Raw genomic sequence first — 22,956 nt, 5'->3', positions numbered from 1 at the left:
GAAATTACCCTGCCAAACAAAAAAGTTTTCCAAAGTCCTTATTGCAACGATTATTTTAATAAAATACAAACATTTGATTTTTGCAAATCTGGCTTTTTAATAATAAATGTGATCAAAACGCCAGCTAATAACAAATTAAGATGTCTTAGGTGGGTTAAAAGCAGAAATTGTGACTAGACTGATGTAAGAAATCAGCCAATTAAGCTGTGGACATGTTTTAGAGGTTACAAAGAAAAGGACAAATGTACTGCTAACAGTAATATCAAATACATTCAGAATTAATTAAAAATTAATTGAACACAGACTTAGTTATTTGGCTGCATTCTTTTATATTTGCTAAAGGAAATAAATCTCTCTTCCATGAAACTGGCTATGAAAGTAGAAAATATTCCAGCTCTGAGTTACAGATGTTAGAGATGGGATAATGGACATTAAAGAGACCAAAGAATTAAATAATTAGCTTAATGACTGAGATGCAGCCAATTTAAACTATGCTTTGAAACCTGTAGTATGTGTTAATAGTTATCAGTGGCAACAATAACAATGTATTTCTGTACTTTTAAAATTTCCTAAAAAATATTTTTGGAATCAAGAAATAACTATTAAAAATAAAAACCCTGAAATACCAAATAATCTGCAATATCTCAGGTCTCTTCACTCTGCAGTCAAGCTCTTTCCATTACACTTAATTGAATCCAGACTTTGAAATTACTTCACATAACAGGAGAGAATGATGGGGAAAAATCATTCATTTAATATGCACATTACCTGCAGGATACTGTTTCTTTAACACCACTGATATCCGTTACTGTGCCATTTCCATTGATAACAGGTGAATCCAAATTAGCAGATCCATTACTGACGTGATCACTACTTTCGTATCCAGACTCAGTCCTTTGCATCTGCCAATTGTCACCATGAACTTTAGTCTCTTTGAGGCCTTTATTTTTCTCTGCTCCTTTTCCATTAGATTCAAGGGAACTCCTGCTTCCTATTTCCTGCTTCATTTCATCTTCATATATGGTCATTAAACATTTTTGCTTTAGGTTGTCTTTTGGCCAATTGTTAAAGCTCTGATCTTTGCTACATTTAGGTTTGTTACTGATACTTGGTTTATGTCTTGGACTATGCTGCCTTTTTGCACTTTCATTAAAAATACTATCAACATTTAATGTTTCTCTCATAGGTTTCCAACCTCGGGTCCGGCTTTTACTGCTGCCACTATAGCTGCTTCCTTTATCCCTAGAATCTTGGCTGCTGTCTGTATCATATCCAGTGCCACTGTCACTCTTAACTTTGCCAGTTACTTTCTCTCCTGGGGCAAGAATCTGGGATTTACTTGAACCCAGTGTTTGTGCAGAAGCTCGACTCTGATGGGCAACTCGGTCATGTTTACATGGTCCTCTTCCTTGACCATGATAGAGATGTGGGTTTCCATATTGTCCAAAGCCATTTGGGGCAGGAGGTGATCCAGACTTGAAATGTGGAAGGTCTTCATCAACCAAATCTTTAAATAATTAAATAAAGATACAAATGAATACTCTCCAGAGATATTTTTTAGTTACAAGCCAAATACCTTGTTTGAGAAGAAATGTTAAGCAGTAATAAGTGAACAGTAATTATAAGATTCATATTATATGACATAGTGATTTGACATTGAAAAGTGTTTTCCTCATTCTCTATGTTTATGAGAGGCATTTGTAAGGTAAGCAGTTATATACTGATTTAAAAAAATGACCTCTAAAGTAGATCATAATTAAAGCTTTAAAAAAACAAACAAACAGTATTCTATCTCACTCATCATTAATGAAAATTATAATAATAATAAAAGTATTTTCCATCTCTTATACTGGTAAAGATTTAAAGTTTGTTAAGCCAACTTCTGCTAAGAGTGTGAAGAAGCAGATAATCACTCAGTCAGTGGGAGTGCAGACTGGTTCAGTCTTTTAGGAGAGCAGGTGAGCCACAGCCATCAAAATTAAGAATAAACACTCCTTAACCCAGCAATTCTCCAGAAATAATTTCATGCTCTGGCTATACACAAAAAAAGTACAGAAAGGTGCATGTAAAAGGATATCACTGCAGCAAAAATCTTAAATCAGGTTTCAAAGTCTAGCAAGGATCATTTAAATTATGGTATGTCCATAAAGAAAAGAGGATAAAGCCATAAAGAGTAAGGTATGCTCATAATGAACTGCACACTATTAACAGAGGGAAGGTGAGAGGCTGCTTTTCTCACATAATTTTATAACCTTCCTTCTTATTTGAATGTACCATATGGGGGAACTGAATGTGTAACTAAAAGGAAAGTTAAACCATCAGAACAAGCACAAGTATTCCAGGCCAGAATTAAATAAGAACCAGAAAAATTGCATATTTATAGATTTAATAGGTATATTAAAGACATCATATTGAGATATGTAACATAACATGTAAACAGATATATATAACAAATATAAATAAATTATATTAAGTTGTATTAAAGTCATAAAATCTAGTTTAAAAGTAAGATTTTAGCAACTCCTTTTCAAATGAATACTATAAGCTCTTAAACTTACCTCTGTGTCGGCCCAAATCTTTTCTTTGTTCCCTCTCCAAATCTTTCCTTTGTGAGGAAAGTATGTTCCTCTGTTCAATGGCTTTTAAAGCACATTCTCTGGAAATGTCTTTTATTTTTTCCCTTTGATCACTGTGACTTAACTTAACTGTAAAAGAAATCATTCTTATAAATGATATAGATCACTTTTCAAATTGCTCAAAAGTACAAACTGAACTATAAAAATTTTAAGATGCTATATATTTAAAACAAAATATAAAGTATACTATGAACTCATTTTTATGTTTAACCAAAAAACTCAATGTGATTTATCCTCACACTGGAGATGCATGTTGGCTTTTAAAACTTCTTGTATAGCTCCTAAAGCCAGGTAAAGGAAAAAAGAGATCTTGCACTGAAATAATAAAGGCTGAAGGTAACTGAGTGGTCACTATGTGTAACTATTATAAGTCAGACACTATTGTAAGTCTTAACTCATTTAATTCTTTGAGGTAGGGGCAATTATTGTCTCCACTGTGGATCAGGAAACTGAGGCAGAGAAAAGTTAAAAATTTGCCCAAGTTCACAAAGCTTGTAAATTTAGAAACTGGATTACGAACCCAAGTTGCCTGGTTCTAATGTTTGTGTTTGTTATCACATACACAGTGTCTGGGCTTAAAAGTAGTTATCTTTCGACAAACAGCTTAATCTAAGAGTATGACAACACAGAGGGTAAAAGGTATAGTTCCATTAAGAACTTTAAAAAGCATTTATTGTAGTTCTTTATTGATGACAACTGTTAATTCTTGATCCTACCACCCTTGATTAAATGGGTTAGTTTTATGCTTAGACATTACTTCATTCATGTATTTTACTTTATTTATTTATTTGACAGAGAGAGAGAGATCACAAGTAGGCAGAGAGGCAGGCAGAGAGAGAGGGGGAAACAGGCTCCTGACCAAGCAGAGAGCCTGACGTGGGCCTCAATCCCAGGATCCCAAGACCATGACCTGAGCCAAAGGCAGAGGCTTAACCCACTGAGCCACCCAAGCACCCCTCATTAATGTATTTTAAAGCTGCTTATAAAATCATCCTGACATCCACCTACTCAGAGTTCAACGTATTTCTAAACCATAACTATATACACCATGCTGCAATGTCTCAATTTGGACCCAAGTCACAGAACTTGGTTTGTGAAAATTAAAGTTGTGGGATGACAAAAACAAGACAGAGTTGAATAAAAATGAGGTTAGGTATAAATTACAACTATAATAACTTTGAACTACTACTGTTGCATTCACTAATGGTTAATTTAAATTTAGCATATGCTAAATTATTAACTCATGTTTTTCCCCTCCAAGTTAATAATTAACTCCTAAGAAGGCCATATTATGACTTTCTTTGGTAACTGTCCAGATTGCCTCCAACCTACTACAGCTCTGAGAGTATGGAGAAACCCAAATAGTGGTCAAGTCCAGTTCAAATCAAACTACAAGTCTGAGAGAAATGTGTAAAAGACAAAATTTTGTTATCTAGTTGTAGGGAAGTTAGTTAAGCACCCTCTTTTTCTATGGTACTTAACAGAAATTACAGATTCAGTAAAAAGGAAAGGGGGAAGCGTAATTACTCAGGGACAATGTGAAAATGACAATTTAAACACATACCTGGTCCTCTACCACCACTTGTTTGAATGTGGCTCCGGCTAAATGATGAAATATTATCTGTTTGAAGTTTCTGATTTTCTCTCTGTTTCGCCTGATCACCAAATCCATTTTCTTTTGAATTATCTGACTTATAAATTGAGGACTTTTCACATCCTTAAAAGATAAACAAAAATGTATTATTCCCATCCTCCTCCCCACCAAAAGAAAAGAAGTCTGAATCTTTTTTTTTTTTTTTTTTTTTAAAGCAATTTCTACACCCAATGTGGGGCTTGGGCTCACAACCCTGAGATCAAGTTGCATGTTCCACTGACTGAGCCAGCCAGGCTCCCCTGAATCATTTTTTTAAATGTGGTGGATAACTGCTTATAAACTCAAAGGACTGACATTTTTGAAGGATTTCTACCTGCTTTTCAATACATTAAAAATGGCCTATGTCCTTTGGACTTTTTTAGTGTAGAACTCACTTTAACTCTCAATTTGTACTGCTAGAAAGAGCTGCCAGTCAAGTATCCCCTTCTGTGCCTATTACCACAGAAGTGGGTGGTTCCTGAGGGTGTTTTAGAGGCCACTGGTGAGGAAAGGCTTCTTTATAAAGATTAACTCAAAATAATCTAATTTTCCCAAACTCTGCTTTACTGAAATTAAATTTTGAGATTATTCCCAAAATTAATTTTATCTTCCCTATATTAATACTTAGTATGACTATGATACTATAAAGAACACTAAAAAGAACTTTTAAAAATTACCCATATTTCCTGCAACGGATTTATAATGTGACCAGTTGATGACCTGCCTAAGTGCATCTTCAGTAGAAACTGCTGTGCCATCGGGGTTTGCGTAAAACAAAAGCAATGGCTGGAAATGACATCGGATACATTTGGAGACCACATCCTTCCATCTAGTCCCAACCTTCAAAAAAAAACCACAATGAATAAAAACAAGACAAAATCTTGTAATCAATGTGTTACATATTTGAATAGCAGAGACTAAGTTAATTTGTATATTAAAAAATTTTAAAGAATTCAGATGCTAGCAGTTAAATGTTCATATTATAGGATTACTCTTGTCTTAAACTAGTCTAATAAACATCTTTTCAACATTATTAAAAATTGAGAAAAATTGTACACGCTGTATCAAGATTTAGACTATCAAATTTTTTTTTGCTTGATGTTTATACATTTTATTTTTTTTTAATTTTTTTTAATAAACATATAATGTATTATTAGCCCCAGGGGTACAGGTCTGTGAACTGCCAAGTTTACACACTTCACAGCACTCACCATAGTACATACCCTCCCCAATGTCCATAACCCTGCCACCCTCTCCCGACCCCCCTCCCCCCAGCAACCCTCAGTTTGTTTTGTGAGATTAAGAGTCTCTTATGGTTTGGCTCCCTCCCGATCCCATCTTGTTTCATTTATTCTTTTCCTACCTCCCAAACCCCCCATGTTGCATCTCCACTTCCTCATATCAGGGAGATCATATGATAGTTGTCTTTCTCCAATTGACTTATTTCGCTATGCATAATACCCATGTCATCGCAAATGGCAGGATTTCATTTCTTTTGATGGCTGCATAGTATTCCATTGTATATATTTACCACATCTTCTTTATCCATTCATCTGTTGATGGACATCTAGGTTCTTTCCATAGTTTGGCTATTGTGGACATTGCTACTATAAACATTCAGGTGCACATGCCCCTTCGGATCACTACGTTTGTATCTTTAGGGTAAATACCCAGTAGTGTAATTGCTGGGTCATAGGGTAGCTCTATTTTCAACTTTTTGAGGAACCTCCACACTGTTTTCCAGAGTGGTTGCACCAGCTTGCATTCCCACCAACAGTGTAGGAGGGTTCCCCTTTCTCCTCATCCTCGCCAGCATCTTAGACTATCAAATTTTAAAAAGCTTTTCTATGTACAAGGTTGATTGACTTTTGACAAAAATTTAAAGGTAATTTAATGGAGAACTATGAGTCTATTCAACAAGGTGCTGGAACAACTGGATGGCCATATGAAAAAATGAACTTTGACATCACTACACATAAAGCGCAACAATTAAATCAGAACGAGTCACACAAAAACTTAAAGCTTATAGAAAAAAACAAAAGAGAAAATCTTAACAACCTTGGAGAGGTAAAGATTTCTTACTACATCAAACAGGGGTGACTGGGGGGCTCAGCTGGTTGAGAATCTGACTCTTGATTTCGGCTCAGGTCATGACCTGGGGATCATGGGGTCCAGGGCTCTGTGATGAGGTGGAGCTTGCTTGACATTCTCTCTCCTTTTCCCTCTGCCCCTCCCCCTACCTTTCAACATGCACACACACACTCTCTCTCTCTTAGAAGAATAAAACAAAAGAAGATAGGACATCAAACAAACCACAGAAGAAAAAAGTTATAAAATGGGATTCGTATAAAAATAAATCAATAACTTCTGCTGTTTAAAGGTTATCATTAAGAAAATGAAGAAAACAAGTCACATACATCGAGTAAAGAACTGGTGTGCAGAATGAAGAATTCCTGCAATTCACTAATAAGAAGATGATCAAATTTAAAATGGGCAAACAACTGAATACACTTCACCAAAAATAAAAAAACGAAAGAATGGCCAATAAGCACACAAAAAGGTACTCAAAACATTGTTAATTATAAGTAAAATGCAAATTAAAACCACACTGAAATAACACTGTACATTTTTATAAGGGCTAAAATTAAAGACTATCAACATAAAACTTTGCTGAGAATGTGGAGCAACTGGAACTCTCCTACACTAACAGGAATGTGAATTGTTATAATCACTTTGAAGATCATTTTGCCAGTTCCTTATAAAGTTTAACTACACTTATACAACCCAGAAGTTCCACTTCTGAGTATCTTTATATATATATATTTTTTTTTTTTTTCAAATTGGGGGGGGGAAGGGGAGAGGGGAAGAGAGAGAATCCTAAGCAGGTAACACATCTGGCACAGAATGCAACGAGGGGCTTAATCTCAAGAACCTGAGATCATGATGTGAGCTGAAATCAAGAATCTGATGCTTAACTGACTGAGCCATCCAGGTGTATCCACTTCTGAGTATTAGCTAAGAGCAATGCGGGGGGAAAAAAAATCATGTTCACATAAAAACTATTCATGGGGGCACCTGGGTGGCTCAGTGGGTTAAGCCACTGCCTTCGGCTCAGGTCATGATCTCAGGGTCCTGGGATCGATCCCCGCATCAGGCTCTCTGCTCAGCAGGGAGCCTGCTTGCCCCTCTCTCTCTGTCTGCCTCTCTGCCTACTTGTGATCTCTCTCTCTGTGTCAAATAAATAAATAAAATTTAAAAAAAAAAAAAAAAAACTATTCATAATTCAAAAGGTAAATGGATAAATTGTTATATAGGCATGTAACAGAACACAACAATAAAAATGAACCATTAACAGAACATGAATGAATCTTAAAAGGCATTATGCTTGGTAAAGGAAGCCAAACACAGAGAACTGAGACTGTGAGACACCATTCTTACAAAACTATAGAATGAGCCAGACTAACCTATAGTGAGATCGGTGATTTCCTGGAGCCCAGGGTAGTGTGGGGGGGTACTGGCAGTAAAGGGACATGACAGAATTTTCTGGGTGATAATTGTGTAGGTTACATAGGTGTGTACACATTTGTCCATACCTATGTATAGGTGCATTTTAATGTTTGTAAATTATACCTCTAAAAAATTGATTCAAAACAAAGTAAAACAAAAACCAACCAAATATAAAACAAAGCATTCTATACTGGCTTTGGCATAAAGAAGGGATCTTTAAAAGTCCTAAGGAGCTTTCTCAAACCACACATATTTAGCTATTTAACCTTCTTACCTTGGAATCTAAGATACTTGAGGAACTAGAGTAATTTGAAAACAAAACAAACCTAAACCTTAGAGTGACTATATATCCAACTCTTCCTTCAAATTTTGACCATTTAAACTACGTGGATAGAAAGGAGTGCCAAAATATTACTAAACACTGATTCAAGGTGGAACTTGCTGATAAACTGTTATATAAAAGTACTATAATTTGAGCAAAGTGTTTATTTTAGAATACCCAATTTTTTTCATTAGCTTTATTGAGTAGAATTTACATGGAATAAAACTATTCAGTTATAGTATACCAGTCAATGAATTCTGCCAAATATATACATATAATCAAGTAGCTCCCCCTCTGCAGTGACTGAACCAATGATTTACTTTCTGTCACTTTGTTTTTTCCTTTTCATGAGTTTTAATAAGCAGAATCATAGTTTCTTATGTCTCACTTCTTTCATTTACCATATTGCTTTTCAGATTTTTCCACAATGTTGCATGTATCAATAGTTCATTACTTTTTACTGCTGAGTATTATTTTCCATTGAATGGTTATACCACACTTTGTTTATCCATTTACCTGTTGATGAACATTTGAGTTGTTTCCAGTTTTGGTTATTATGAACAAAACTACTATAAACATTCAAGTACAAGTTTTGTGTGTTTTTACAGGAGTGGAATTACTAGTATCTATGGTAAGTACATGTTTAAGTTATAAGAAATTCATAAAGTTTTCTAAAGTGACTGTTCATTTTGTATTTCCATCACTCTTCTGTGAGAGATCTAGCTATTTCACATCTTCACCAACTCTTGGTATGGCCAGTCTTTTTAATTTTTGCTATTCTTACACATGAGATATAGAATCTCACTGTGAGTTGAATTTGTATGACTTTATACCTAATAATTTACTGAATATCATTTTTTAAGGGCAGGGACCCAGCTTCCTATGGTTCTTCACTCTTGGCCTCTCCCACACTGAGCCCACAGATTTTTTAATTTCCAGGATTTTTATTTAATAGAAAACTAAACCTTTATTTTAGTTACGCCAAAAAAAAAAAAAAAAAAGGCAATTACAACTAATAATGCATGCACACAAAAACCTTGCAATTCTTTTTTTCATTTTGATCTCTTTCCTTCTTTCATACCTATGGCTGGACCCCAAATTCTCCTTCATCCCAAACTCCAAAAAGACCTTGTTTTACAGACTCAGACTTGGAAGGCTATGGTGTCTCTCACCCTTCTCCTTCTTTCCATGCCTGCTCTCTCTCTTCCTATGATCAGTAGCTGTTTGCCTTCAGCTAGCTTCTCTGGCTACTCAAGTCCTGATGTGTATTATAAAGGTTCAGGTCCTGATGAGGCAAAACAAAATGCACTTCATGTCACAGGAGAGAAGCCCATGAGGGGATTCTCCTAACTGTGAGGCAAGAAGATACTGTGAATACTCGTCTCACCTTGTCATGCCAGCTTTCCAGACTGCCCTTAATGTATTCCCAGAAGGCTCCAGGGCATTATGCAGTGGATACACCCAAAAACCAGGAGTTACTCTGGGTTGTGGAGTCATTCACAGCTAAATGAGCCCTGAGAAGTCCTCATCCTACATAGTCCTTGTGACAGTACGATTGAGTTTCTTTGCTAATATTAAGAGTCAGATTTACTTTTCTCATGACTTTTTTTAAAGGTAAGTAAGGTGAACAACTACAATATGGTGTGACCTTGGTAGCTCTCTGTAGATCTTCCTGGACCCACCTATTTTCCTTTCACCTGACCTTGCTGCTAAAAAAAATTTTGGTAGAGTCAAAACACCAAAAAATACAAAACCAACCCTGGAAATAAACCTACTCAACTTTTTCTGGAGCAGAGCATCAACAGTTGTGGAGTCATAGAGGACAGGAGCTCTCAGGGAGAGGGACACATCACAGTTGGGGAAAAGGAAGAAAAGGGATGTGGAGACCTTCAAGTTAAATTTTACATGTCAAAGTTTGCCTGGGAGTCCTTATTCTCTCCTTTTCTCTACCTCCATTTCTGGATTAGTATCATAAAGAAAATGGTAGGCAAGTCACATATGTATCGTGAGCATACTCTGTGTGTGTGTGTGTGTGTGTGTGTGTGTGTGTGTGTGAGAGTTTACGTAATTTAATTTTTTTTAAGTTTTTATTTAAATTCCAGCTAGTTAACATACAGTGTTAGCCTCAGGTACATAATTTAGTGATTCAGCATTTCTACACAACACCCAGTGCTTATCACAAGTAAACTCCTTTGTCCCCTCCCCTCCTATAACCATCAGTTTATTCTCTACAGTTAAGAGTCTGTTTCTAGGTTTGCCTCTATCTCTTTTTCCCTTTGCTTGTTTGTTTTGTATGCTATTTGTCTTTCTCTGACTTATTTCACTTAGGTTAATACTCTCTAGCTCCATCCATCTCATTGCAAATGGCAAAATTCCATTTTTTATGGCTGAGTAATATTTCATTGCATGCATGCATATATCCACTCCACTTCTTTATCCATTCATCGGTCGACAACATTTGGACTATTTCCAAAATTTGGCTATTATTGATAACACTGCCGTGCACATATCCTTTTGAATTAGTTTTTCTGTGTTCGTTGGCTAAATACCTAGTAGTACAATTGCTGGATCATAGGGTAGTTCAATTTTTAACTTTTTGAGGAACCTCCAAACTGTTTTCCAGAGTGGGTACACCAGTTTACATTACCACCAACAGTGCAAGAGGGTTCCCCTTTTTCCACATCCTTACCAACATCTGTTGTTTCCTGTGTTGTTGATTTTAGCCATTCTGACAGGTGTGAGGTGATACTCCATTGTAGTTTTGATTTGCATTTCCCTGATTATCAGTGATGTTGAGCCACTCTTCATGTGTCTATTGACCGACCATTTGTATGTCTTCTTTGGAGAAATGCTCATGTCTTCTGCCCATTTTTTTAATTGGATTATTCATTTTTTCAGGTGGTGAGTTTTATAAATTCATTTTTTTTTTACTTTTAAAATTTTGTTTTTGCTTTATTTGTGGCTGTGATTTAAAAAAATCATTAATAGGTTTTTTGAATACATTGTAATGAATATTATAGAGCATCTTTCAATTGGAATACATGTAGATACTAAAAACTGGTTGTATTTGAAGTAGTGTCAGTGCACAAAGTTTGTATTATCTGTATTAAGTGAAATATCTTTAAAAGTACAGTTGTTTCTGTAAAGCAATAACATTTTCTGATATTTTTTGAAGTTCTTATTGTCAGCAGTGGCTACCAATTTCATTAACACTGATAAGGATCTTAAAGTAAACTTTAACATATTTATATCAAATTTCACAGTGTAAGTCATTATCTGTGTTATATTAACCAGAACTTTATATGTTGGCATTCCTGTTCATGAACATTTGGAGGTAGCTAGTCTTTCTCAATTAACCCAAAGCAATGAAGCAAATAGAAGTAACTCATATTTACTAAAGTTTTAGTTCTGTGTATTTTACTGCACTCAAATTCTTTGAATACTGGTAATATGCTGTCATATATTAACAACTATACTTATAGAACATGATAGATAATGGAGTTTACCATGAATTCAAATGAGATTAATTAAATTTTTCTCCAATTCCTACTTTATGCAAAGTAATGTGGAGAATGATGGTGGTTATGGTGAAGGATTGTGTACAGAGAGGTAGGGATTTGAGACAAAGTTCTCCCCTGCCTACTATTAGTATAAAAAGACTCTCATCCAAGGAATTTAACTAAAACTATGTGTTTAAAAATCTTTTATTATTTTTAGTGCAGAAAATCCCTTGTTAGACCAGGTTAAAAAGAAAAAGAAAAAGAAAAAGAAAAGGAAACAGAAAAGGTCACAAAAAAGTAGCAAAATAAATAAACCTCAGATTTTATCATAATTAGGATTGTGTGTTGGGGCCAGAGAGAGGGGAAGAGAGAGAGAAAGAATTTGCTAGTAAACTTTTTGGATACTAACCCATTATCAGATACGTCATTTGCAAATATCTTCTCCCATTCTGTAGGCTGCCTTTTAGTTTTGTTTACTGTTTCCTTTGCTGTACAGAAGCTTTTTATTTTGATGAAGTCCCAAGAGTTTTGCTTTGGTTTCCCTTACCTCAGGAGACATATGCAGAAGGAAGTTGCTATGGCTAATGTCAAAGAGGTTACTGCTTGTGTTTTCCCTTAGGATTTTTATGCTTTCAAGTCTCATATTTATGTTTTTAACCCATTTTTAATTTATTTTTTGTATGGTATAAGAAAGTGGTCCAGTTTCATTCTTCTGCATGTTGCTGTCCAGTTTTCCCAACACCATTTGTTGAAGAGACTGTCTTTTTCACATTACATTTTCTTTCCTGCTATCAAGATTAATTGACCATAGAGTTCTGAGCTCCCATCTGAGTTTCCATCCTGTTGCATTGATCTATGTCTGTTTTTGTGCCAGTACCATATTGTTTGATTACCACAGCTTTGTAATATAACTTGAAGTCCAGAATTGTGACGCATCCAGCTTTGCTTATCTTTTTCAAAGTTGTTTTGGCTATCTGGGGCCTTTTGTGGTTCCATACAAATTTTAGGATGGTTTGTTCCAGCTCTGTGAAAAATGCTTGTGGTATTTTGATAGGGATTACATTAAATGTGTAGATTGCTTTGGGTAGTAAGGACATTTTAACAATATTTGTCCTTCCATGAGCATGGATGTTTTTCCATTTCTGTCATCTTTAATTCCTGTCATGTGTGTTTTATAGTCTTCAGAGTACAGGTCTTTCAGCTCTTTGCTTACTTTTATTCTGACGTATCTTATGGTTTTGAATGCAATTATAAACGGGATTGATTTCTTGATTTCTTTTTCTGCTGCTTCGTTATTGGTAAATAGAAACGCTACAGATTTCTCTATGTTTTGTATCCTGTGACTTTACTGAATTTGTGTATCAGTTCAGGCAATTTTTTGGTGGAGTCTCTCAGGTTTTCTATATGGAATATCATGTTATCTGCAAATAAAGTTTTCTTTTTCCTTACCAATTTGGATGCCTTTATTTCTTTTCATTGTCTGATTGCTTTACTTCTTTTCATTGTCTGATTGCTTGCACTGCAGTACTATGCTAAATTAACAGTGGTGAGAGTGGACATCCCTGTTAAGTTCCTGACTATACAGGAAAAATTCTGTTTTTTTCCCATTATGATGTTAGTTATGGGGTTTTTATATATGGCCTTTCCTATGTTGAGGTATGTTCCCTCTAAACCGATTTTTTTGAGGGCTTTTATCATTAATGGATACTGTACTTTGTTAAATGTTTTTTTTTGCATCTACTGAAAAGATCAAAGGGTTCTTATCCTTTCATTTATATTAATGTGGTGTATCATGTTGATTGATTTGTGAATATTGAATCATCCTTGCAAACCCAGGAATAAATCCCACTTGACTGTGGTGATTGATTTTCTTTTTAATGTATTGTTGGATTCAGTTTGCTATTATTAAGTCCTACGGGTTGTTAGAACTTGCAAAATTTGGCCCTTCTGGTTTTCAAAGCCAAATGTTAAAGGGATTTGTTTTCCCAGTGTGACAAGTATGTTTCTCTCCCTTATCCTCCTCAGCAAATGGCATACTGAAATTTATATTTTGGGGTAAATTTTGTTGTGTTCCTTTAAAAAGTACTGTACTTCATTCTGGCATTTGTTAAATTATGTAGCACCATCCTGGTGCTTTGAAGGCTTCATTTTAAGCTTTTTATGTCAGGTACAGGGTAGTATTCAGTCCAGGTATAATTTAGCCCCACAATTAAGGTGATACTTTTCTGAGGATTCTACCTGTTGCTGTTTACATTGCAACATCTTTCTATTCTTGCTGGTGTGGATGCAAACTATTCCTAGCCCTATATGAATTTTGAAAATTGCCTGACCTTCTTTCCCCCACCTTGTACAGGTTTGGCAACACAACGTCAGATCACTATTCAGCCAAAGATTAAAGGTGACCCCTCTACCAATCTCCAGAACTTTCCTCTGCGCAGTGTTCTTTCTGGTAATCACTCCAGTGAATTTTAGCCATCTTAGCCTCCCTGAACTCCAATTTCGGTCTCCTCAACTCAGTGAGACTTCTAGGCTTTATCTGAGTCCTGCCTCCCTGCACTGTAAAAACTACCTGTAGGTGGTAAACAGGAATAACCGTAGGTCTCATCTTGTTTGTTTCCTTTTTTCTGTCAACTGCCTGCTGGCCAATGTCTAAAAAAGTTATTTCGTCTATTTGGTTTCCTAATTTTTAATACTGGAAGGGCTATTTCCATAGCAGTTCATCCTTCAAAGAAACAATTAGAAATCCACTAAATACTGAATATTTGAACTTCTGAATTAGTAATTCATAATGATAATAAATGGCCCTTTTTTATACATTAAAATGAAAGGAAATGGAATTGTACATCATTTGCTTATAACAATGAAATAACTTGTACTTTTAAATCCATTTACTGCTTAATAATAGGATTCTCAAAGCCAATAAGCCTAGGCATAGTATTGACAAGATCAATAGTTTTCATATGTGGCAAAATCTTAATCTCCTATAGAACTTAAAAAAAAAAAAAAATCAGGTATTGGCCTATATACCTCTGAATTGAGAATTTAAGAGTCCAGGCAAATACACATTTTTTCAAAAGTTCCAAAGGTGTTCTGATAAACAGTCTTTATTACAAACTATTATTCACTAGTTTTCTAGATATTATAATGTCTGAATAAGTTACTGACCAATAGAAAAAGTAACCATACCTAAATCTGAATACCATATACAAAGTCTAAAAAAGCAATCATAATAATTTAAGAAATAAGCAGATTTTCATCACTAATTATATAAAGCAATTGTGAATCATTCACAAAGAAATTCACAGAGCAACTATGTATCAGACAAAATGTACCAGACATATGGATCACTGACAGTTATATATTTACATTCTAACATTTATTTGTCAACTTTTTTATTGTTCTGGAAATGGACTGGTTTAAAAATTGGCTTTAAAATAAACCAGATTTCATGGGCGCCTGGGTGGCTCAGTGGGTTAGAGCCTCTGCCTTCGGCTCGGGTCATGATCCCAGGGTCCTGGGATTGAGCCCCGCATCAGGCTCTCTGCTCGGCAGGGAGCCTGCTCCCCCTACCCTCTCTGCCTGCCTGTGATCTCTGTCTGTCAAATAAATAAATAAAATCTTTAAAAATAAATAAGTAAATAAATTAAATAAACCAGATTTCAAAAATTAATAAAAGGAAGTATGAATTTAACAATGCTATTATCAAGGTCATTTATTATTTTATATAAGAAATGTTTACATACAATCATTATTTTACATAATAATACTACATAATATACATTTTATATATTATTATTTCATTTATTCCTAAAAAGTAAGAAGTCACAATAATTATCCTAGTTAGTGAAAGTGTCAACTTACCTCTTTCACATTTGCATCATCAAAAAATACCCATTTGGAACTCTTGGTATGAAAAGCAAAGGCACAATAATGTCGGCTGGTGTAGCAGATCATACCAACTAGATGAAGTTCACTATTTTTGGCATTTTCATCAGTAACTCTATAAAAAAGCTGTTCAAAAAAATAAAAATGCATATTTAATACTGTATCTTTTTAAAAATGAGGAACAATAATTTGGTGAGTCAGGTATTTGACTATCTATGAAAAAATTTCTTATGCAAGCTTCCTTAATCCATTATTATATTAGTACAAAAGGTACCACTAAGATTGGACTGAATAGAATTATTATTAACTATTACTTACTATTAACTATAGCTATTAGCATTCCTCCAATAAAATGAATTCACTACAATTTAGTTCAGTAACCCAGTATCTTGACACTTTATATACATAAACTGGAAATGCGGGATAAATTACACAATTCCTAATCATTTTTCATTGAATCACATATTTGAACATACATTAAACATATTATCAGAAAGTTAATTATCTAAAAGTTTAATTGTAATATAAACCAATCAAATATATTAAGATGTTAATAAGTATATAGAGATCAATGCTGTAGATGATTTTTGACTCTTTACCTTTCTAGGTTAATATTTATATTTTGTCATTACCACACTCACATACACACACATCATTATCATCATTCTAGAATGATACAAACTAGAGCATGAGACAGTTTGTAACTGAAAGTCATTCCCAGTCTATGCAAGAAAGGCATTCCAGTTAGCTCGATTTGATGAATTTTATCAGGATTATATCTGAATGTTATTTCCTTTAGAAAGAAAATTTAGTTTTGAAAAACAAAGTGTGTTATAATATATGAATACGTTTTATAATAATTTAAAAACAGAAAGGAAGAGAATGAAAACAGCTGAGATACCCCAGGAAGATAAAGATGTGTTGCTAGATTCCGAACAACATCTTCGGTCAAGTCAGAATGTTCAGAATCCCATACTAAACCAATTGTAACAATCTCTGGGCAATTCATTAAAACACGGCGAATTTTTATTTTTTGGCCACAGTTACTCTAAAGAAAAACACAAAAGGCAAATTTTGAAATTACTGAAATAGGTATACCATAAGTAATACCTTACAGTTTGTATTAAACAGTAACAACCTTCACATATATCAGAAAATTCTTTGTTCAGAATACTAAAATTCACTTTTATCCAGCTATTTGCTTAATTATTGATTAAACAGTGAGTTTGTTTTAAATCAAAGTACTTTCCTTTGGTATTTTTTAAATCTGCTAAAATAAGAATTCAATCTAAAAAATGAGAAATAGAACACTGAAGTCATTAATAATATTACATTAGAAAAGAATGGTACCATTTGTAGTGCTTATAATGAAAATAAAAAACTTTCTCTGTAGTCAAATGATAGATTTCAGAACTTAAAAAAAATAATCAGGGGGTACCTGAGTGACTCAGTCAGTTAAGTGCCCGACTTTTGATTTGAACTCAGGTCATGATCTCAGGGTTGTTGAGATCAAGCCTCAACCTAGGGCTCCACGCTCAGCAGGGAGTCCGCTTAACATTCTCTCTCTCCCTCTCCTTCTACCCCTCCCCTCCAGCCCTCCTTGCATGCACACGTGCACCCTCTTTCTCTCAAAAAGAAAAAAAAAAAAAAATCAGCATACACTAACTTAAAACCTTCACGAAGAGTTTTTAAAGAAATAGTGCTCAAACAGCTCACATGGTATAAAGAGTTGCCTAAAATAACACTGAAAAAATAAATTCTTAAAATCAAGCCCATGTACAGTTAGTATTTACATGGTAATTTCTGAATATCTATTTTCAAATTTATAAACACAAAAGCACATTAATATTCTCCAAATTATACTTACAGGACATTTCCTATAGTCATCAGTTGTATTTGCTGCTTGCAGCAATTCTGCAAACATTTCAGGCTTAAAACGTTCATGCCTTTCCATCATTCTTTCTACCTCGTTGCTAAAAAACAAAGGAGCAGTGTCAAATGTGTCCTTTGAACTTTAGAAAGATCTAACAAATTATGCATGAAGAATATTAAGTTATCAATATGGGTATTTTATATCTTAAGACAGATTCTGTTTGAAAAATTAACCATAAAGTAAATTTCCATAGAGTGAAAAATTATGAAATTTGGCAGGTTAACTTATGATGAAAAAAATTAGGTCAAGAACAAAATAACACTAAATTTTACCATTGTTTGGAACTACATGAATGAGGTAATAAGATGATGCTAGTTCTGTCTGGAGGTTGTTCTAAGTCAAATGTTTCTCTTACATTATTATTTAACAAGTAGGGACTTGAGTTTAAATTTTGGCCTAACAAGAACAACAAATTGTTGGAAAGGCTTCACCGCTGGCCTAAAGTTCTCAGAAACAAAGTTACCATTTTCAGCTAACAGAAGGCTCCTTTGCTGATTAATGCAGAAGTCAAAACCAAAACTATTTAGGCCAGGCTTATGCCTTATGCTAACCATTTCATTACAGCCTAGGCAGGATATCTGTGCCACTTTTTGTTTAGTCTATTTTAGAATCAAATTTTTATATAGCAAGGTATAAAGTATCTTTAAACAACTATTTAAACATTTCCAAAAAGATATGTCATATAAGTTCAAGTATCCTTACTACTTTCCATTCTAGATGCTCTGGTTCTGCTTACTGGTAATATTAACTGTCTTAGAGCTAGATATATTTTACAGTTCCATGGTTTAATATACAGTATTCGATAACAACTAAAAGCACCTATTCTTCTAAAACACTTCACAAGTATATGAGAAAGCACTAAATCTGATAAGCTTGTTCAAATTGTACATTCAAAATGCTGTTTTTGTTAACATTACAAGTAATGATTTATGTGAAGCCTGGAATTCTGTAATTGGTATTCAATACTTATTACTAATACAAAGGTGATTACAGTTGACACTTAAACAACATGGGGTAAGGGGCACCAACCCTCACACAATCCAAAATCCACATATAACTTCTGATACCCCCCTCAAAGTTAACTACTAATAGCCTACTATTAACTGGAAGCCTTACCAATAATAGTCAATTAACACACACTTCGTGTTATATGTATTATATACTGTATTCTTACAAAAAAGCTGGAGAAAAGGAAATGTCTTTAAAAAATTATAAAGGGGGCACCTGGATGGCTCGGTCAATTGAATGTCTGATTTGATCTCAGCACAGGTCTTGATCTCAGGGTTATGAGATCAAGCCCTGCATTGGGCTCCACAAACAGTAGGGTGTCTGCCTGAGATTCTCTCTCTCCCTCTCCCTCTGCCCCTCCCTCTGCTTGCACATGCACGCTCTCTAAAATAAATAAATAAATCTTAAAAAAAAAAAAAAGAAAATCTAAGGAAAAGACAATACATTTACAGTACTGTACATTATTGAGAAAAATCTGCATGTAAGTGGACCTGTGCAGTTCAAACCTGTGTTATTGAAGGGTCAACCATAATTAGAATTCAAAGTCTGGTTTCTTGCAATTGGTGGTGTGGACCAGGGAGAGACTGATGGAGCTCCAACTCTTGTTACATAAGATACTGAATCAGAGCACTGTCATTTTATATAAGAGTTTCAGAGTAGACTTAAAATTTTACAGTTTCTAATGTGTGGCCTATCCTTGTACAAACACCATCCTACTTTTCATACAAAGTGAAAAAAAATGAATCTATAATTGACTGAATTTTAGGGAATGCTTCCCTAAAACTATGCTCCCAAACTCTGGATATATTAAGATACTAAACACACTCAAATAATCAAATTGCTATTATTCAATAATCTTCAAGAAATATTGTGTCATACCCCAAAAAGCCAAGAAGTTTAATAACATAATGAAACAGATAAGCACATGATATTTATTTTGCACAATGATAAAAATATTGGCACCATTTAGTAACTGTTATACTAATGTACTGATAATTATTGATCCATGTTTTGTTTTTTATATCAAAATACCTGTAAATATTTATGATTCTATTCATGTTCCTATTAAATATTCATATTTTCAAATACCTGTTAGAAAGTGTTTAAACTACTCTTATTATGTAAAGTCTAGGGATCTTTTTGGATCCCTAACTCACTAATGTTTCATGAGCAGGGAAGGAGGGGACAGGTAAGCTGGCAAATTTTTATTTCAGTTAATGTTGAGGCCTTAAATGCAATAAATCTAATGGAGAATTAATTTCACCTTTTTCTTTCTTTTCTCCTTACCCTGGCTTCCATCACCATGAAGGGACATGGAGCTGAAGGGAAACACTGTTACTACAAAGATAACACCTTAGCAAAAATGAAGAAATCACATGCAGCTCCATTTACCACTGAACTTGTCATTTTAAGGTCTCCTTTGCAATCCCAAAACTTGCTATAAACATAAAGAGATACAAATTTTGACTAATATTTGGAAATTTCATCAAGTACATGTTTTTGACCAAATCAGAAACAGCTAGCTGAGCTGGGCATCACTCAGCACCTCTGATGGTTGCATATTTTCAGGTCTAAGACAGAGAGCTGATATTCACATACAATAAATGCTCAATGTGGCAAACATGTTTTAATAGGCTCTCACCATAGGGCTGTTGTAGAAATGTACCGCACAAATTCTGTAAAAGGTAGAGGATCTGATGATGCTCCACAGCTGCGACACACACACTACAGGGGAGAACATATGTTTGATTGATCAACCATAAAACATAAATATAATACTATGTTACATATATTTAAATATGTTACATATTATACATATATAAATGTATGCAAACAGAGTAACTAATGAAGTGGTTGAGCCATCTCACCTGTTCATACAGGGTCATAGCAAACTTCTGGTGAGTGATACAAGATTTAGAGGTACACATGTCTGCATCTCTGCTTGGCACTATATGGAAATGAATCCTCTCCAATATATTTTCCTAATTTAAAAAATTAAACGACACATGAGTTGTGAATCTTACAGATGACACTGTACAATATAACTCTTTTCAACTTTACAAATTTAAGAATCTTTTTAAGGGGCTGCCTGAGTGGCTCAGTTGTTAAGCGTATGCCTCTGGCTCAGGTCATGATCCCAGGGTCCTGCTCCCTGCTCGGCAGGAAGTCTGCTTTTCCCTCTCCCATTCCCCCTGCTTGTGTTCCCTCTCTGTCAAATAAATAAATAAAATCTTTAAAAAAAAAAAAAAGAATCTTTTTAAGATTTTTTCAAAGTGTTAAAATTTAACAGTGCCATACATACGTCTGTCAGCTTTTCAGCTTTCCTCTTTAATCAACCCTTCAAATGCTGTTCAATTACTCACCTTTTGTAGCATTAGCTCTTAAAAAATTTAATGAAAGAAACATTATAATACATTATTTTAATAAATATTTTAAAAATCCTTTAAAATCAATTCATGGTGGCTAACATCTAGAATTTAATATTAGAAAACATAAGTTTCCTATGTTTCCAGCATTCTCACATTAAGAAAAGCAGTTACTCTTCCAAAAATCCTACTTGGAACATTTTTATAGTCTCTATAACTCATATTAAAAATAGCAATCATAAAGGTTTACAATACCTACACTAACATTCTAATGCAAGGAATCTGTCTGGCAAACAAATTTCATATGAAATTTCAAATTTGTAATACAGATCAATAAGGAGTATTTATTTCTTTAACAAGTAATCCTTCTTTTTGGATTGTAAAGCTTATCCAATGGATTCTTTTTTTTTTTTTTTTTAAAGATTTCTTTTATTTATTTGACAGAGAGAAAGACAGCAAGAGAGGGAACACAAGCAGGGGGAGTGGGAGGGGGAGAGGGAGAAGCAGACTTTTCACAGATCAGAGAGCTCAACACGAGGCTCAATCCCAGAACTCTGGGATCACAACCTGAGCTGAAGGCAAAAGCTTATTAATGACTGAGTCACCCAGGCACCCCTCCAATGGATTCTTTTAATTAGCTAACTTACCCGTCTTCTGCCCTAGGAAATTTAAAAGCATTCAATTATTTAAGCCTAAATTTCTAGATAGTCCACAAATTATCATATCACTTATTAGTACATTTCATTTAAATGAAAATAAACTACAAAGTTTGGTATTGTACAAAATATATTTATATTTTAAGTGATGGATCAATTAGAAACATGAGAAATATGAAAAGCATATTTTATGACTATGTGTGCTATTTTTGAAACATTTTAATCAACATGAAAAGTATGCTAAGCAATGCACTAATCAAAGAGCTTTACATCTGTCCAAGGAAACAGTAGATGATCATTAAGGAATTAACAACAGGGGCACCTGAGTAGCTCAGTCAGTTAGGTGGCCGATTCTTGGTATCAACTCAGGTCATGATCTCAGGGTCCTGGTATCAATACCTGTTTCGGGCTCCACACTCAGCGGGGAGTCTGCTTGTGGATTCTCTCCCCCTCACCCCCGCCTCAGCCTCTCCTCCCACTTGTGTGTGTGTGTGTGTGTGTGTGTGTGCAAGTGTGAGCACACAAATGCACACATTCTCTCTCTCAAATAAATAAGTCTTTTAAAAAATGAGAATAACATATAAATGCCAAATGAATTCTACAGATAGTAAATTCTACAGAAATCCAGTGAATTTAGGGTGCCTGGGTGGCTCAGTGGGTTGGGCCTCTGCCTTCGGCTCAGGTCATGATCTCAGGATCCTGGGATCGAGGCCCGCATCGGGTTCTCTGCTCAGCAGGGAGTCTGCTTCCCCCTCTCTCTCTGCCTGCCTCTCTGCCTACTTGTGATCTCTGTCTGTCAAATAAATAAATAAAATTAAAAAAAAAAAAAAAGAAAGAAATCCAGTGAATTTAAAAGACATACTTCAGGAATAGAACAACCTACATTAGGAGGGAAAATTACAGGAGGAAATAAAGAGGTAAACTGGAGTTTAACTGTAAATGGCCTTAAATGTCAGAAGAGTCCAGACTGAAGTCACAAGAATATCTGAAGGGCAAAGATTAATCTGAAGAAAATTTTACTAAGTGTTGGCCACTAAAAAACACTGTAGGGGATAGGCTGAAAGGATACAAGAAAGGAGGCTTAAATAATGCTGAGAGTAGGGGCCCAAACTATTAAGAAGTGGTTTCAGGAAAACAACGTGTCAAGGAAAACCTTAAAAGATTTTCTGATGAAAGAATGTATAGAATTTTTAAATAGATATAAGACTATGAAAAATAAGTTTACCTCTTTAAATATAAGTAACATCTGCAACATTGACACATTTAATAATCAACACATATTTTAGAAGGTATATACGGTTTAGTTACTATTCAAAGGAATGCTCTACTTATCCATATGGTGGTAAAACAGAGACTTGGAACATCAACCCCAGTTAATGATAGCAGAATGACTGCCCCTGATAGCTGCCCACCAAGATCCTCTTCTCTCCCAAAGAGAATCATTGTATGTAATGAGAAATGCTACTGCTGGGAATGCATTATTGCATATATCAACACTGTGGAGGCAGAA

At 34.7% G+C, this 22,956-nt stretch overlaps 1 protein-coding gene across 1 annotated transcript in view; it reads right to left on the bottom strand.

Moving 5' to 3' along the window:
• USP53 (ubiquitin specific peptidase 53) overlaps positions 1-22,956 on the bottom strand; it is a 50,754-nt gene that overhangs the window by 11,529 nt on the left and 16,269 nt on the right. Inside the window, exons 4-12 of the mRNA XM_080797809.1 lie at positions 20,293-20,406; positions 20,067-20,149; positions 17,351-17,456; positions 16,385-16,531; positions 15,460-15,609; positions 4,947-5,109; positions 4,201-4,353; positions 2,559-2,705; positions 769-1,507 (exon numbers count right to left, since the gene is read on the bottom strand). Coding sequence (XP_080653935.1) covers positions 769-1,507; positions 2,559-2,705; positions 4,201-4,353; positions 4,947-5,109; positions 15,460-15,609; positions 16,385-16,531; positions 17,351-17,456; positions 20,067-20,149; positions 20,293-20,406 — 1,802 coding nt within the window. The remainder of the gene's footprint in view (positions 1-768; positions 1,508-2,558; positions 2,706-4,200; positions 4,354-4,946; positions 5,110-15,459; positions 15,610-16,384; positions 16,532-17,350; positions 17,457-20,066; positions 20,150-20,292; positions 20,407-22,956) is intronic.

Source organism: Martes martes (assembly GCF_963455335.1).
Source record: "Martes martes genome assembly, chromosome: 2".
NCBI classification, from domain to species: domain Eukaryota; kingdom Metazoa; phylum Chordata; class Mammalia; order Carnivora; family Mustelidae; genus Martes; species Martes martes.
This window is presented reverse-complemented; position numbering and strand designations above follow the sequence as displayed.